A 19,194-nucleotide genomic window follows, 5' to 3' on the forward strand; every position below is an offset into this window, starting at 1 on the left:
AAATATTCTATGACTACTTTCCTCTTACAAAAAATAAAGACCACTGAGAAGAAATAATTTGGAACTATATAAATTTATAATTGTTTTGGAAACCAAAAGTTTTAGATCCCCATGAGTCAGTTTTTAACATATTTTAGATGCGCCCATTGATTTTCTTTAGAATATTGGAGAGCTACTGGTCAGTCAAAACATCCATCTTCCAAAATCACATCCTTCTAAAGATTTTAAAGTTGCTCATGTGTCCTCTGGTAGGTGTTGGCTTTTGCCTGTACAGCTTGACATGAACTGATGAGTGATAGCCAAGGTGCTCAGTCAGCAGATCTCAGTTTGGGTGGTTAAAGACTCAAAGAGGCTTTTTCTTGGTCATGGGTTTGTTTTAAATGAGTATATACCCCTTGTTAATGGGAAAAAGACTTCGAGGCAAAAAAAAAAAAAAAAAACACACACATTTCTGTCTTGCTTTATTTGCAAATAGAGGGCCTATTTTAATGAATTTTCCAAAATTTTGTAAAGGAAAATCTTGGAGGTATCAATTTCATATCTGCTACTTCTAAAGCCTAATATGCTGACTAAAATTTAAGTTTCTTTGGGCCTGTAGTCTCAGGTAAGCTGCCCATTCTCCACTGGATTGTCCCATACTCAAGCATATATAGGCAATACAAACTGGAGTTAGTGGGTTACCTATAAAAAAGTATTAAATCAGGAGAGTAGTGAAGGGGAATAGATACAGGAAAAGTTAGGAGGAATATGACATGGACATGATCAAAATATATTGATTGTATGCATGTATGAAACCTCAAATAATTAATAACTGTTATTTTTAAAACTTGAGCCCCTTAATGGTTAGCATCATTAGTGTTGGTAAAAAGTAGTGAACCTAGCTAAATTTTAGAAAAATTTAAGGAGTTTACATGATTTGGACATCTTTTGATCAGCTTTTAATGCATTATCTTTTTATTTCAAGATGATGAGCTGTTTTCTCTTTCATTATCACTCCTGGAACACATATTTACAGTGTTCCTGCTGTGTGCCTGTGCTGCTTGCATTGTAACTCTAGTTCTTCCATCTAACTTTACAATTTATCTCTAATTTGCTATGAGCTGTTAGAAGCCAGATAAAGTCATTATACCTCTAAGCAAGTGTGTTAATAAATTCCATGTACTTTTTTTACTTGAAAAACTCTTTTCTTTTGTGAGACATATGTTCTAATTTTTATTTATTGAATATTATCACTGTGAAACAGGTAATGTGAAATAGTTGAGTGCAGACAAAACTTCTGTCAAATAGGAAGGTAAGTGCATCTTTGTTAGGTAGTAGTACTCTCTAATCTCCTCAAGCCATACTCTATGTAACAAGCATAGGAAAGTTGCCACTCCATGTCCATCATGGGACAGTGGCCTCTTGATGGTTTTAGGCCTCAAGGAGAAAGCCAAGGAATAATGGAGCATCAATGCAGAGGGTCTTACAATTCTCATCCCGGGTTTCCCTAGCATCTTATTTGTATCTATCTTAACCCATGCATCTTAACTAAATCCTATTCATTCCAACTAGATTTAGCCATCTCTATGTCAAGGGACTGAGTCTTAGTTATGATATCTTTCTCCAGGCAAGTGCTGGGTCTGCCACTGAGTGGGCCCTGGAGAAGAAAGAAATGAATGGAAGTTCCCTTGGTCCTTGGAAGAACTCTCTGACTTCAGCTTTGCTGATGATTTTCTTTGTTCCAAGGGGTGATTTATAGGTTTTCCTTTCAGCAATCTGAACTTGAGGGTAGAGGAAAATGAATCAGTGATATGGAGGTTGTAATGAAGTGAAGTGCAACCTGGGGCGGGGGACAGAGCAGAAATGACTGGCTTGATTTGTTAAGGAGTGGTCCTTGGCCCACAGTTGTCAGCCATAGCTATTAAAAGCATTGGATTCAATTAAACTAAGAACTTTTGGATCAATATGTAAAACTCCTCCTTGCTTTCTATCAACGCTGGCTGTCTGGCCTTCCATTATTTAGTGCCTACATCTTCTAGCATCTGTGAATCCATGCGTAGGTGGCAGCTCCATCCCTAAGCTCTTACAGAACAAGGTCATGGGGTCTTGTTGCTTTTGCTGTAACGGTAGATTATTCTGTGATGAGGAAAGTGTGTTTAGCTGACTTATCCATCCTTTTATGTATGTTCTGGTTTAAAAATGCAAGAAAACTATTAGGGATATAGAAGAAGAAATAAAAGGAGGAACAGAGGGAAGAGAGGAAGAAAAGGAGGAGAAACAAGAGATGAAGAGTAGTGGCAAAGGAAGAGATTACATTTCCTCATATGTAACACAGTGATACAAGTCAGATAACTTCAGTTACCCCAACACTAAAGTTTAGACAAGGTCCCATGCTTTTCTATGTAAACAACACTGGTTTCAAATTTGGAGTAGGTTTTGTGTTTGCTGTAATGTAAGCATTCAGAGGAGACTTATTCTGAAAACATTTGTGACTGCTCTAGACTTCAATTTTCTTAGTTTTCACAACTGTGCCATGTGTGAGTTTGAAATGAACATTATAATCTATCACAAGCCAGTGGATGACTTATTGAAAGGAAAAAAATCATGTGAGGACAAATAAATAAGGATACACACAAATGATTATGCATATTTTCATAGGCCTCTGAGCAGGGTAAAGAGGAGGCCTTGCCCAGAGGTGAGCTGGTGTAGGCAGGAGGAGCTAGAAATTTCAGACAGATAAGACTGTATGAATGTGCAGGCATGGAGGTTGGGCAGATATGTTGACAGATTGCTTGCATGTTTGCTAACTGTCTAGTTATTTTATTAATATTAACTTTGTTTGAAAATGTATATGCCTGAGGTTAAAAATGTTTGATTGCTGGGTACAAATGTGGATTTCCACATGGTTCTTTGAAGTCACTCTTATTTTTCAATGAAAAATTAGTTTTCTGCTCTAGAAAATGGTGTCAGTGCCTTGAATGCTTTCTTTCTAATTAAAATAAGAAGTGCACATGTGAAATACTGCAGGTGTAGTGATGGGAATTGGACCTCTCCCTCCCCCCACAGCCATTCCACTCCTTAGTTTATCCATTGTTTCTTTGTGTAGTTTTACCAAACATCTTCAATGTAATTATGCATGTGTGCAAGTATAAATAATTTTAATAACACAAATGCAAGCCATTATACACACGGACTTCTCTGCATATTTTTGAAGTGTTTTCCAAGCAGCCTGAAGAAATTTTCATCATTGTCTTTACTGACTGAATGGAATTTTGTTGTATGGATGAAGCAGTTCTTTAACTACTATCTCACACATAATAGATAATAAAAACTTGTTGACTTCATGTGCTAAATATTTTCCTCACTGATGGGCAGAGGAACCTGACTGATAATCACAATTTCAAGGGGAAATGAAGCTAATAACAAGCATAATCAAATGAGGTTCTAGAAAACCTTTATGAATTGACATTTGCTCTGTTTAAAGAAATTCTATAGCCTTGGTCTCAGAAATAATGAAATACAACCTGTGTGAACATACTCACACATATATACACACAAATGTGAACCTATGCACGCATAAGTATGGATATATGAACCGCATCGCTCTCTCTTTGTGTCTCTCTCTCTCTCTCTCTCTCTCTCTCTCTCTCTCTCACACACACACACACACACACACACACACACACACACACACACACACACACACGGAAATATTGCTCCTAGATGCTTCCAGCAGATGGGATAAACTTTCTACCAGATCATTTCTGTAAATCTGGCATTTTGAGCCGTGTATTTGGAAATTTCACATTAGTGTTTGTATTAAATTGTTATCTCTTCTCTTGGCTCTCACTTCCTGTGAGTAAAGAAAATTGCCTATAGGCAGGGGAGAGATCCATCCATCACTGCATGAGGCATAGTGACCCTTGATGTCATAATGTTGGGAGAGCTTCCCCTGTCCTCCACCACCTATATAACACTCAGGAGAGCAGCACAGTAGAGCCAGTCCTGCAGGCAGAATTGTGGGTGAGCCGGCCCTGTAGTTGTGAGAATGGGAGAGCTGTCCCCATTACTCACTGTCATGTGGCGGCAAGGATGGGAGAGAAATCCCCCCACTGAGGCAGATGGGATAGCTGGCCCTGAGGTCATAAGAGCGGGAGAGCTGACTCTGTCCCTCATCAGCTGCAGCACTCAGAAGAGTGGCCCCTACAACACACCTGGGCAACACTGTAGAGTTGGCCCTGAAGGTGTAGGTGTGGGAGAACCAACCTGAGGTCATGAAAGCAGAAGAAACGTCCCTGCCTCTTGCTCATTGCTGCAAAGGGTGAACAAAGCCAGGACAATGCAGGAGAGTTCACCCTGGTGGTGAGGACAAAGGAGAGATGGCGGGCTGGCCAGCCCTCCAACTACCCAGGCCCAGAACCAAAGTCATGAATTAGTCCACCCCATCTGTGATCTGCTGGGGTAAGTGAAGGGTTCTGTCCTGCAGATCCAAAGCTGCAGGATCTCCACAACACAAGGCAACAGCAGGATAACCAAGAGGAGTTCCAGTGAAGATCCAGCATCAATAGTGTAGCAGAAATCAGAGACCTCAAACAGACCAATGACTCCTTGCAATGAACACTTGCAAATAAAGACATATGGATAAAAGAGTTTACTTCATGACTCTGTCATCCTACAGCCTCCGTGACGAGATTGATTTTTTTCTTCTCACTTTTTTCTTTTTTCTCTTAAATTCTATTTCATTTTATTGGTGGGGGGGACACGTTGCAAGGGCAGAAAGTGGATACGAAGGGACCAGGAAATGATTTGGATAGAGATGCATGATGAGAAAGACGCAAAGAATGAATGTAAAGGAGAAAGGAGCTTGCAGTTTGGTTGGGGTTAACTGGAGTCCTTGTGCCCTCCTTTACTTGTCCCAAAAGTTTCTCAGATCCTTGATGCACCAACTTCTATAACATTCTTTCTCTCTTATGCTTAATACATTTTACACTAGGCTAAGGTATATATAATTTGAATAGCAAATGCAGTTGAAATAAATGTTACTTCCAAGGATGTCCTGTTTGTGTAAAAGAAGTTCCAGGAGCTCCAAGTTTTACTCCATCACTGTTTGTGATCCTGTGTTTGAAATCCACATCCTGGCCTTCTAAAAATGATTTTAATAGTGTTACCATATGGTCTTCCCAAGGCAACCACGTATAGTGTAGTGCTTTAGACTCTCAGCAGACAGAGCATAGGCCCCTGTCATGATCCCGAACAAGAAGCACAGAGTCAATTACTGTCTCCCCTCTGAGCTCTTAGGTGAAACTCCAGGGCTCCAAAAAGTAAGAAACAGCTGCTGATGAGTGGAGGAATGCCACTTATTGGAGAGGCCCTTCATGTGAGCAGGTGCCTGTGGCTCACATGAAGTTATTGGCCAAAGTGTCCTGAAGTAATTCAAGGCAGGGTTAGATTAGTACCAGCCATTATATCAATGGGCAACAAGCAAGATTCTCAGGTTGCTCTAGACGGAGTCTCAGTTCTTTATCTCCTGGAGATTTCAAATGTTCCAGTACCTAACTTTCTAAGTATACTGTAGGACAGATAAATATATTGAAATGAAATATTTTCAATTATTCATAAGAAAAGAATTTCACTCTCATTACACAATACTATTATTAAATGAATGTCGGATGCTACCAACTTGAAACAGCCGGTCTTGATGCGTGTGAAACCTTAGAATCCCTTGAGGGACTTTTAGAATGCAGGAGCATTGGGTATCACTTGTCCTTGTCTCCCATCCTTCCCTCTAGGTTATAGTCCATGGAGTCTAGTGGCGGGGAGGGAGGGTACTGCCCTATTCTTTAGATATCCTCCAAGTAACTCTGACCAGAACTGAAAAGTGCTGTGCCTAAAGCATGCAGTGGGGCCAAAGTTAGTAGAAACTCAACCCAAAATATAGAGGGCAGTGATTTCTGAGCATCTAGAACCCTAAGGTGCTCTTTGACTTAAAACCTGTGTATTTTTTCTAGCTTCCTCATAGCATCAGCAATAGCTGCTCAGAGTCCCCTGCCTCCCTTTTCTAAATTGATGCAGCATTTACCATCCCTCTGTGCTTAATCTTTGATTCCAGTATGTATGCTTCTAATCTGATGAAAATGTACCCACAATAACAGAAGCATTTTCATAGAGACACGGAAAGAGGGGTGCAGGCTTCTAATTCTGGGGTCGATCCCCTTTCCTAATAGTCTTCTAGGTTGGGTTGTTCTTTCAAAGACTTTTATAGTAAGGATTGTTTTCTTGGAAAACATAGTCTCAGCTTTATACTCTTATCCTGAAGGTTAACTTCATTTTCCTTGCCTTAGTTTTATAACATCCTTTTTTATTAACATCCTTTTTTATTAACATCCTTTTTTCTTTCACTATAAACCTTTGAGTAATTTCACTTTCCTCTTCAACTGTTTCTCTAAGCAAAGCTGTCAGCTATAAAATTGTAAAAAATGTTCCAGAAATAGGATGCAACTCATGCATTTTGTCCACCCAGATTGCTTTGTTATGTCCTCATTCATTTTCAAAACCTGCATACAATTTGGTTAACTGTAAGAGAAAGATGCCAAGGAAGTTTTATAAAGTCTTCCTTGTAGATTAAAGTTTTTCAGAACACATTTTAACCCCAAAATGTTCTGCTTAAAGGAAATAGACATACACACACACACACACACACACACACACACACACACACAGGCAAACACATACATGCAGGCACATGCACACACACACACACTTCCACACACAAACTCATACAGGCACATACACATACACACAGGCATACACAATAGGCAAATGCACACACACACACAGAGGCACATTCATGTATACATACTCAGGCACACACACAGGCACACATACAAGCATATGCGCACACATATGAATATATACATATACACAGGCTTTCAGAAAATTTAATGAACTTGCATCTTCAAGGCTGACATTTTCTAGCATAAATTCAAAATTAAAACTCTCTACATACTGTGTCACTTTGCAAATGATGGGGACAAACTATCAAATTGTAAACAAAATCTGGGGAATTTTATATTTTAATGGTTCAATACTATTGGTGTCTCCAGAGCATTCTGTTAGGATTGGTAAATCAAGTCTATCCACAGATTTAGTTGCAATGAAGGATTTTCAGGAGGGGCCTGGAAGATAGCATAAGATGATAAATAAAGAAAAACATATTATCAAATCAGATTTCCTTCATTTGTGGGATTTCATAAGCCTTGAGAGATAGTATAATAAAGCAATTCAGAGGTGAGCTTTGGGAGCAGACAGGATTCCAAATCTCCAAACCACCCATCAGTCCTTTGACCTTGAAACATACTCAAGCACTTTAATTCTCATTTTGTCACAGACTGGTGGTGTGTATCTTAGATGCCTGTGAAGTTAATTGGGGTCCCCACATAAACTATTTCATACAGTGCCTCATGCAAATAAACAACAAACAAAAAGATACAACATAGAATGAGCATGGTTGATTAAAGTCACTAATATTATCATTGCTAGTACAACCAGCAACACTGTACAACATTGCAACTAAATCTTTTATTTAAAGCAGATACACGACACAACCTATTTTGCCTTCTTGGAGAAAACCTTGATACTTAGTTGTTTTGTTTTAAAATATTTTTAAGTTAACTTGTTGTTTGAAAGTTTCATAAATGTAAAAAACACGTTTTAGTCACACTCATTATTCTCCCTTCCTTATCCTTCTTCCATTTGCACCCACCCTCCTACCTCCTGCCACTCACCCCTCCTTATCTTACTCCCACTTATCCCCATCTTTACTCTTCTTCCCAGCAGTGCCCCTTCATACCAAGTTTCCACTGTGTATTCATATCTTTTTTTGTTTTTGCTTTGTGACATACTGAATTTAACTAGAGATTCACATGGGCTTGGGTGTGGGCTGTCCACCAGGGCAGAGTTCACTTACTACAGGGGATGTATCATTGAAGACAATGACTCCTCTCATCCAGCAGCCTTGATTGCCATTAGTCTCCATGAGTGGTGTAGAGCCCCACACTCAAGTATAACTGAATGTTTACTGAGTCAGTCGTGTGTATGCCTCATACAGGTAGCTGTTACGATAAATCTTTCTGCCATAAGCCACCCAAGTCCTGTCGCCACGTGGGCAGTATCCACCAACAGCCCGAGTTCTGACCATTGGGTGGATGGACAAAATAATACAGAGACATATTAGGGACAAATGCTGCTTGGTCAATGACTAGAATTCTCATCTGTTAGCTCAGTCTTAATTATCATAAATCTATATATTTTATAATACTTATCTTATAGAGGATGCCTTTCACTGGCTCCCTGTCTTGCGGGTGGCTCACATCCTGCTGCTGGAGGATGCGAAGGGGAAAAGGGACACTTCCTGTTATTCCTTACTTAAATATGAGTCTCCTTGCTATATCACTTCCTTCCTGGAACACCACTTCTCTACTACATTTCCCAGAATCCTCTTTGACTCCTAGTCCTGCCTAACTTGCTGCCTCATTGGCCAAACTATTTTATTTATCATCTAGTAAGACAAATACACAGAAGCACTTCCCGCATCAGGTAGCCAATCTGAAAACAGGAAGTCTTTGTCTGTTCCTATGAGTTTCAACATATTTTCTATCTCTTCTTCTGGCGGTTTCAAAGGATCAGCACTTTCTTGAGATCCTTCCTCCATTTGGAGTTGAATTTGTTCAAAGTAAGGCAAAGTAATCTAGCTTCATTTTTCTACACGTTGATATCTGATTTTCCCAGTATCATTTTTGAAGATGATGTTTTTTCTCCAGTATGTAGTTTTGAAATCTTTTGCCAAAAATTGGGTAGCTGAGTTGTGTGGATTCTACACTATTGATCTATGGATCTGTTTCTCTGTCACCATATAATACAGTATTTTTTTTTTAATTAGGATTGTTTAGGCTGTCCTTGGTCATTTTCCTGTCACATAAATTTTTGCATTGTTTTTCTGACTGTGAGGAATAGCACTAGAATTTTGATTGCTATTGCATTGAATCTGTAGATGGGCTTGGTAGTATAACCAATTTTACCATAGTAAATCTTCTGGTCTGTGAGCATGGGATATTTGTCAGTCTCTTAGAGTCTTCCTCAATTTCTTCCTTCAGTGTCTTATAGTTTTCATTGTAAAGGTCTTCCATGTCTTTGATTAGGCTTCCAGATATCTATCTATCTATCTATCTATCTATCTATCTATCTATCTATTTTTGTGACCATTCTGAATGGGATTGTTTTCATAATTTCTTGTTTAGTGTATTTGTCATTGGTATATATGAAGGCTACTGATTTTTAAAACGTTTCTCAATAATGTAAATTTCTTTCTGTTATGGTACCTCTTATTTTGGTCTCCTCTATTCTTCCCCCTACACAACCTTCTTGCTACCTTATGTCCTCCTCACCCCTCCTCTTCTCCCCTTCTCATTCTCCTAGCTCCCTCTCCAGGGGGCCATTATAGGTTTAAAGAGAAATCAGGCACTAGGGAAATGTCCAGAGATCTACAAGGATGACACCAACTAACCATCTAAGCAACAGTGGAGAGGCTACCTTAAATGCCCTCCCCTAATAATGAGATTGAAGACTAACTTATATGTCATCCTAGAGCCTTCATCCAGCCGCTGATGGAAGTAGAAGCAGATACCCACAGCTAAAAACTGAACTGAATTGGAATCCAGTTGCAGAGAAGGAGAAATGATGAGCAAAGGGGTCAAGACCAGGCTGGTGAAACCCACAGAAACAGCTGGCCTGAATAAGGGGGAGCTCTTGGTCCCCAGACTGATCACTGGAAAACCAGCATGGAACTGATCCAGACCCCATGAATGTGGGTGTCAGTGAGGAGGCCTGGGAAATCTATGGGGCCTCTTCTAGATCAGTACTTATCCATAGCATAGGAATGGACTTTGGGAGCCCATTTCACAAAGAGGGATACTCCCTCATCCTAGACACACAGGGGAGGGCTTAGGTCCTATTGCAAAGTATTTGACAGACTCTGAATACCCCACCATGGAAGACCTCACCCTCCCTGGGGAGCAGAAATGGTATGGGATAGGTAGGGTATTAGTGGGGGACAGGGGAGGAGGGGAAGGAGCAGGAACTGGGATTGATATGTAAAAACAATCCTGTTTCTAATTTAAATAAAAATGGGGAAAAAAGAAAAAATTCTTTTACATTGTATTTCTCTTATTTTATGAGAAATATTTTGCTTGCATGCATGTATGTGCACTACATGTATGCCAAGTGTTCACAGAGGTCAGAACTAGAGTTATAGATGGTTTTACATCATGTAGGTGTTTCACGGTCTGCAAGAGTAGCAAGTGCTCTTAACCACTAAGACACCTCTCTGGCCCCAGGATGACTATTGACTTTTATAAGTTAATTTTGCATCCTGCCATTTTGCAGAAAGTGTTAGTCAGCTCTAAGAGATTCTTTATCATTTGTTGTGAAGTGTTGAGGGCATCTTATATATAAAACCATGTCACCTACAAACAAGGTCCTTCCACTTCTCCCCTTCCTATTTGTCTCCCTTTTATTCCCTTCTCTGCTTATCATTCTAGCTAAGGCTTCTACTGTTATGATGAGTCTTTTCACCAAAAGCCACCCAAGCCCTACCGCCACGTGGGCGCTTTCTGCCAGCCACCCGAGTTCTGCTCGCCAAGTTAGGGTCCCAAATAATATACAGAGACTTATATTAGGTATAAATGCTGCTTGGCCAATGACTAGGATTTCTCATCTGTTAGCTCAGTCTTAATTATCATAAATCTATATATTTTATAAGACTTATCTTATTGGATGCCTTCCATTGGCATCCTCATCCCAGGATCACATGGTGACTCTGGAGGAAGAGAGAAGGGGCCCACTTCCTTCTTCCCTTGTTTATGTATGAGTCTCCCTGCTATGTCATTTCCTGCCTGGATCATCACTTCTTTACTACATTTCCCAGAATCCTCCTTGACTCCTAGTCCCACCTAAGTTGTTGCCTCATTGGCCAAACAGTACTTTATTCAACAATCAATAAGATGAACATACGCAGAAGTACATTCCCCATCATTCTACCATGTGGTGAGTAGGATTGGAGAGAGTGGATATGCTTGTCTTGTTGACCTCTGAGGGACTATTCTGAATCTTTCTCCATTAACATGGTGTTGACTATAGGTTTGTCACACATGGCCTTTATTATGTTGAGGATGTTCCCTCCATCCCTTACTTTTCCATAACCTTTATTATGAATTGATGATGGATTTTTTTAATGGCCTGTTTTGTTTATTATCTATTGAGACCATCATGTGATTTTTATCTTTGAGTCCATTTCCGTGATGACTTACACTTACTAATTTGCATATGCTAAATCATCCAGACACCTCTTTAATAAAATCAGCTTGAGTTCAGTGAGTATTTGATGTGGTCTTGAGTTCCACTTCCATGTATTTCATTGTGAATTTTTGCATCTGTGTGTAACTGGAAGACCAATCTAAAATTTTCTTTTTTGTTGTTGTTTCTTGTTTGGCTTTAGAATTAAGGTAGTATTGACTTTGTAAGATAAGCCTGGAAGAATTCCTTCTTCTTCTTCTTCTTCTCTTGTATGAGATAGTTTGATTAACATGGGCATTAGCTCTTCTTTGAAACTCTGGTAGAGTTCTGAAGTGAACCCATCAGGTCCTGGGCTGTTTTAGCTGAGAGACTTTTTATTGCTGCTTCAATCTTTTTGCTGGTTATGGATTTGTTTAAATTATTTATTCCATCTTGGTTTAATTTTAATAGGTCACATTCATCTAGAAATTTATATATTTCTTTTAATGTTTTTAATTTAGTGGAATGTAGGTTTTTAATATATATCCTTATGGTTTTATGATTTCTATTGGCAACTGTTTGTAATGTCTCCACTTTAATCTCCAATTTTATTGTTACTTACTTATTTTCTCTTTAATTTACTCAAGGGTTTTTCAGCCTAATTTTTCTTTTAAAAAAACTAGTTCTTCATTTCATTAGCTCTTTATATTGTTTTCTTTTGGAAGCTGTTTGTTTCTATTTTATTGATTTTTTTTCTGTGATCTTAATTATTTTATCTCCATCGATTGTTTGGGGGTTTTGGTTTGTCTCATTTTTTCAGGGTTTTATAAGGTATACCATTAAATTGTGGATTTGAATTTTCTCTGTTTTTTTTGTGGGGGGGGTGTTCATGCAAGTACTTAGATGTATAAACTTAGGACTGCCATTATTGTAGCCATAGACTTTTTTGTATTTTCATTTCCATTCAATTTTAGAAATTTTTAATTTTCTTTTGATGTCTTCAGTGACTCATTCATCATTCAATAGCATGCTTTTAATTTCTATGACTGTGTATTTTCTGTGATTCTCTTGTTATTGCTATCTAGATGTATCCGAATGTGGTCAGAGACAGTGCTATGAGTTATTTCAATTTCCCTATGTTGTTTGATACTTTCTTTAATGCTTCAGTATGTGATCTATCTTGTGTCTCAGTATGTGAAAGTTCCATGAATTTCTGAGACTTGTACAAACTCCTGATGTTTGCCTGATAATCTTTATTCTGTCCCTGTCACACTCTCTATCTGCTCCAAAATTAAGTTACAGGCAGTAGAAAACCCCATGGTTATTTTAAGCACAGGAGAGTTTTATAGGCAGTGTTAAACATTCACAAAATTGTTGGGAGGGCAGGAAAAGTGGGCTCTCAGCCTGGCTTCCAGGAGTGACCCCTGAGATCACACCAGACTGCTGTCCAGGAAGCAGACATCTCCCCTTGCCAGCTGTACTCAAGGTGAGGAATTTAATGTCACAACTCTAACTTATACCTTTTGGGTTATATCATGGGAGCTGCAGTCTAGAGATCAAGAGACTGCCACTTATGCTTATCTATAAGAATGTACTGTATCTTAGGAGACACATGTTCCTGTCAATTTCCATCCCTGAACAGTAGATGTAAAGTCAATTTTGAATTCCAGTCTTATACCAGCATAATTTATTTGTATCCTTCCCAATCATCATCATCATTGTTATTTGTTCATAACCTGGTCCTAGATAAAAAGGTAGCTGAAACAGGCAGAATGACACCATTCTAGTTTTTGACATCTGCACTCCAGTTGGATGTTAGCTGTCTCAGCTCAGATGAGTTTGGGTGAAATAGGAGTATCCCCATATGCTGTGCTAGAGCTCTTTGCTTACGTATGATAAACTAACCCCATGGGCTTGCCTCAGCTCATCTCCAAACCTTTCTACTTGGCATTAAAGCATCAAAGAAGACAATGTGCAAGAAAAATGGGTCAGAGGAAATGACAGAAGGAAAGAGGTGTCAGCAGAAATTAGAAAGCCTAAATGATATGGGCTGGTATTGATTAACCTGACTAACTCCCCAGACTGTAGAAAAGAGCCTTGGGTGATGGGGGCATAGAAAATGGGAATGACTGGTTCATAGAAAGTTAGGTCTTCAGCTGCTTACCTCAAACAGGAACCACTGTTTTTCAATTCAGTCTCCTCCATCGCCCCATCTCTCTACCTATATCTCTGTTTCCCCTCTCTCCCCTTTACCTTCCTCCCACCCTCCTTCCTCTTCCTAAATCATGCCTACTTTCTCACATACTCAACAACAGGATGGATGAGAAATCACATGGCTGTTTGTGAGCCTACAGAACTCACCTGTATATATTGCATACATGCAAATACTCTCTCTCTCTCTCTCTCTCTCTCTCTCTCTCTCACACACACACACACACACACACACACACACACACACACACACACACACACACACGGTATATTTCACTACAGTTGGCAGTTAGTTACAACTTTTGTTTAATTTAAGGTATCTCATTTCCAAAACTTTGACATTAGACTGAAAGGAAACTGTGACACAGGCTGTCCCTGCCATCTTTCCTTTGAGCTTAGCACATGGAAGCTGCAAATGAGGCAGGGCATTCTGTTAAATATTTAGTATCTGTCATTGAAATAGAAAATGAGCTTGTTGAAAAATCAGTAGGTACTCATAGATCTGTTTGATATAACTTATCAATACATGAATTTACATTCTAGTTGTGGAAGTCTAATCACCTTGACTTCTTGTAACTTAGTGTGACTTAGTATTGGATATGCCTTCGCTACTAAATGCCATGGACAGTCTTTAATCAATGCAGCTGTGGATGGCATTCAACATTATTATATTGTTTCCATAGGTTTTAAGTCAGACAATGATTTTAATCTGAAAAATTCACTACTTCACTTCTCAGTGGATTTTTTCCAGAGCACAGGGGTGGTAGGTATTGCTTATGAGCTCATTTGATAAGACAAGTTGGACACCCAACCTTCTGACTGAGGGGGGATATTTTACTGAAGAATCTGGTTGCTAGGAAGGAACACGGGGAATTGCAGTGTGGATCAGGATTGATAGCTTGTCAGGTCTTTAATGTAAGTTCAATATAGTAATTAGGGGGAGGAAAGACATTATTGCCCAAGTTCTGTAATTTTCCCATGTCTTGATCTTTTTCTTTTATTCATTATGTGCAAAAACAACTTATTCCAACCCAGTCTGGAGAAAATGTCATTAAGTCATTAAGAAAACCATTTCTCCAGCAGGCTTGTTCACAGCATATTCACAAAGCCTTCAAACTGACTCTCCAAGGCTCCATGGCAGCAGCATAATGAAGCCTGGTGCAGGGAGAGTCACGGGTCTGACTCATTCAGACTTAGGTTGACATTAATTTGCTTTAAAGAGCAAAACTCATTTGATGGCTGCACTGGTGAAAAGTTACTGAATCCCGAAAGGAACTCGAAACCCTTAAAATGCAATCAATGCCTACTAAAATCTTATTTTTCTCAAAACTAACCTCTGGGAATTTAGAGCACATGATCAAGCGCATCTTTCATCTTCAAAAAGAGAATAAGACCTATGACAACTAGCCGTCTTCAGAGCTTGCTGTATATGACACAAAAGCTGTGTCAGGACTGGATCGACTTGCAGATAACATGTCTTCCTACCTGTGATGGGAGTGATGCCTTTTCTGTCAAATGGGACTGTCTCACTTTGAGCTGTTCCAATTCCATGGGAGTCTCCCCTCTAAAGGATATAGAGAATATGTCATTCACACAGGACTTGGCAGTAATTCACAGCCCATGGCCCTCTCAGCCTCAAATCTAGAACCTGACCTTACAATCAAATGCTAGTGAAAAGCAGCCCAGTTCCTACAGAAAGGGGGGAGAATTGGTGGGGCTGGACCCCGAGTTGCTTCCATCAGTGATGTGCTTTGTAACTTTTGTGATTCAGGCTAAGGCAGTCTTTTGATCACTGTGTCTCTCAAATGTAAGCTCTGGGTGGCAGTGGGATTTGTCTGATTTACTGTGGTCCTGTTTTATATCAGAGTGAGGCCCAGGGATGATCAATAAATACAGGAATGAACGAACAATGCCAAAGTTCCCCTACTCTGCTAGTGCCTACACAGAGCTTAACTGACTTAATACAAACTTAATTCAGAGTAAATGCATTGGCTTTTCACCTCAGAAAAGCAATATAATAAGAAAATAGGCTGCAGCACCTACAGTGTGAGTAGAAAACTGTTGTAAATTCCTGACTTTTACTGAGTTTATGTCTCAAAGCATTCAATTTGATTTCTGAGACCTTACTTCCTGCATCTGTATAGAACTCCCCATAGTATTTCCAGCTGCGTTTCCAAAGTAACCTACAATTTAGTTTCATTTGACCAATTTGGCTTGAGACATGTTCCTCATCCTTGGGGATCCTGTGGCTTGCTTACTGGAGGAAAGTACAGTTGTGGTGCTAATGACCCCAGCTTAGGACATTGACCATAAAATAACAATGCTTTTCCATCTGAGAAATAGCAGGGAGGTTGCCCTCTAGACTTCTCTCTCCTTTCTCCCCAGATCCAGGTCACGGGAACCTCATTCAAGGAGATGCTTCCATTTGTCATAAGAGGGGGATATCCCATTTCCCTGAGGACACAGGGAAGAGTTGGAGCACAGTAGCCTTTCCAAGTCCTCCCAGTTTGTAACCTTCGGCTCCTAGTTTTCTGTACTCTAGTCATCATCTTCTCTCACCTCTCTCCACCACTCATTACACCCTATCAGAATGTACACAGCTTTTCCTATTTCTTTTCATCTTGATCTTTATTTCTAAAATCTCCCACTCTATTACCCTTAAATAAAGCTGCTTGCTCTTCCTTGTTGATCTTCATGTTGTTAAGGGGCATCAACTGTGAATCTAAGATTCAAGGAAAATGCTATTAGTAATTTTAGAGGAAAATAAATACATTTACATAACCGGTATTACCTATTAGACATCATCTACATTATGTATGTATGTATGTATGTATGTATGTATGTATGTATGTATGTTCATAGTATTCTTTGGACCCAAGAAAACTCAGAAAAAAACTGGATTTAATAGAGCAAGAAGTATATGTACATACCACCTAAGCCATAGTTTTCATTGTTAAATCAGATATTGAGCAGATTTCCATGGTGAGGTAATTGGTGACAGGAAGCAGGATTTTTCCAAAGGCTTTAGGAAGTCTTCACAGATAGTCTGTGAGGTCTATTAGAAGGATTGTCTACTGGGAGACAATCGGGTGCTGGCACACTGAGAGAAAGACCAAGATTGTCTACTGGGGCTTTTATTGCTGAGGCTGGACCTGGAAAGCACAACCCTCATTCTTTGAGGCAGTATCTAGGTAGAGGATAGGCTCAGAATTCATAGGTTGGAGTCTAATTCAGCAGTAATGGTGTATTTTTGCATATGTGTAAAAGAAAACTCTAGTGGCTAGATATGAATGTATTTACATCTGTCTGTTCCATTGACCTACATGTCCATCTTTGCACCTATATTATGCTATTTTTGTTACCGTAGTTCTGTGGCACACTCGAGATTATTAACAAAATGAGATTATGATACCTCCAGCATCATTCTTTTGGCTCAGGAATGGCTTGGCTATTCTAGGTGTTTGTGCTTTCATTTGTGTTTTGGAGTTATTTTAACCATTAACCAAAGAATCATATTGGAAATTTGATAGGAAATGGACTGAATCTATAGGAAATTTTTGTATGCTTTTTAAATTTTTTCCACATTCCAGTTTATCATTCAACAATATATAGTTAATCCCTATGACTTTGTGTATTTTCTGTAATTTCTGCTACTGTGGATTTCTAGTTTTATTCCATTGTATATCTGAACTTTCTTAGTTCCATGGATGTAGAGAAGAATGTGTGTTCCTTGTTTTTGAATGGACTGTTCCATAGATCACTATTAAGCCTGTTTGCCCTGGGAAATCATTTAATTGAGATGTTTGTCTATTTTTTAACAAAATGTCATATCCGTTGGTGATAGAGGGGTATTAAAGTTACCCACTGTTATTGTATTGGTGTTCATTTGTGTTTTACTGGACAGTATTTGTTTTATGAAATTGAATGTACCCAAATATTTGATACATATATTTAAAACTGCAATGTCTTCTTGATGAATTATTTCCTTAATCAATATGAAATGACCTTTATTTCTGTTTGGTTTAGGTGTTAGAACAGCAATATTTCTTGCTTCCAAGTTCAGTTTGCTCAGAATATCCTTCTCACTTTGAGTTTGCATCTTTGATGGTAAAGTGTCTTTCTCTGAGTTACCAAGTTGGGATATTTTAAATTTTAATCTGCATTTTAATTGGGGGATTTAGATTGTTATTATTATTCCATTATTACTGAAAGATATGTATTGATTTTTTGCCATTTTCTTGGTTTTGTAGTATTCACTGTTTTCTGATTCCTTGTGTTTAACAACGGTTCTAGCATGGGTGATTCTTTTTCTTGAAACTCCTTGGATGAGTTTGTCTTTCTCTTCAGTGTAAGAATTCCTTTTCAGCGTGTCTGTGCAGCTGGTTCAGTAGTCACGAATACTCTTACTGTTTTTTATTGTGGAAAGTGTGTCTTCTTCTTCAATTATGATAGATATTTTACTGTATAAACACAAGAAATATTTGTCCTTCAATGTTTGCAGTACTTCATTCATGCGCTCCAGGCTTTATGTTTCTGCTGAAAATCCTACTGCTATTCTGATGGAACTATCTTCATATGTGATGTGGTGTTTCTCTCTTGTGATTTCTCATGATTTCTTCCTTCTGTTTGTTCAGTATTTTGACTATAATGTGACATCAAGAAGATTTTTTCTCTTCCTGCTTGGTGTTCTAAAGGTAGCCTATGCATAGATAAATATCTCCCTAGATTTAGCAAGTTTTTGATATGATTTTATTGAATGTGTTTTCTATGCCTTTAACATGAAATTCTTAGATTCAATCTTTAGATTTGAATCCTGGTGTTTCATGGATCTTGAATATTCTGTTTGCACTTTATTAATTCATCTTAGCCCTCCAACATTACATTGTATCCTACCCATGACTTATTCTTCTAGTTGTGCTTTCCCTGTTTGCCTTAGGGAACTTTTCATTCCAGTAATTTGGTTTTGTTTTTCCCAAAATTTGTATCTCTTTACTGAATTCAACTTCCATGTATTGTAATATACCATTTTGACTTTCTTATTTCATTCAACCATTTGTGTTCTCTTGGAATTCATTTAGGAATTTATTTTTTTCCTGCTTTATTTTCTGAGCATACTTGTAATAATTCTTTTGAATTCTTTATCTGAGATTTCATTTAATTTAATGTCATTAGATTCCATTATTATAAGATTAATAAATTTTGTAAAAATCCTTGTTGTTTTTGCTTTTTCATGTTTCTTCTGTGTTTGCATCAGGACTTGAAGATCTGGGGTTAGGTCATTGGCTGGAATTCCTTTAAAATCACACTTATTTATTCAATCACTATAGTTCCAGAGGGATTGTGGTATAGTAGTGTTGATGTGTGTGATTTTTCTCTGAAGGACTGGCTTTTGTCACAATCACTTCACCAAGAATAGAATACTGCAAATATTTCCAGTGCTAGTGGTGATGCACATTATGAAAATAAAATAATAATCTCAGCACTCAAGAGGCAGAGGCAGGTGGATCTCTGAGTTTAAGGCCAGACTGGTCTATAGAATGAGGTCCAGGACAGCCAGGGCTGTTACACAGAAAAACCCTGTCTTTAAAAAAGCAAAACAAAACAAAACAAATAAATAAAAAACAAAACAACAACATCAAGAGTAATAATCATCAAATTAAAAAAAAACACAACACC

At 38.5% G+C, this 19,194-nt stretch overlaps 1 protein-coding gene across 7 annotated transcripts in view; it reads left to right on the forward strand.

Moving 5' to 3' along the window:
- The window catches only part of Pde1c (phosphodiesterase 1C), a 258,046-nt gene that overhangs the window by 113,917 nt on the left and 124,935 nt on the right, over window positions 1-19,194 (forward strand). The window contains exon 1 of one of the 7 annotated variants that reach the window (XM_035448644.1): window positions 11,016-11,079. The exons of 5 other annotated variants lie outside the window; for them this stretch is intronic. In XM_035448644.1, coding sequence (XP_035304535.1) covers window positions 11,075-11,079 — 5 coding nt within the window. In that variant the 5' untranslated portion in view covers window positions 11,016-11,074. Of the gene's footprint in view, window positions 1-11,015; window positions 11,080-12,428; window positions 12,794-19,194 lie in introns of those variants that run through there. One more of the 7 variants, XM_035448645.1, reaches the window with a different exon arrangement.

Source organism: Cricetulus griseus, chromosome 8 (assembly GCF_003668045.3).
Source record: "Cricetulus griseus strain 17A/GY chromosome 8, alternate assembly CriGri-PICRH-1.0, whole genome shotgun sequence".
Taxonomy (NCBI): Eukaryota; Metazoa; Chordata; class Mammalia; order Rodentia; family Cricetidae; genus Cricetulus; species Cricetulus griseus.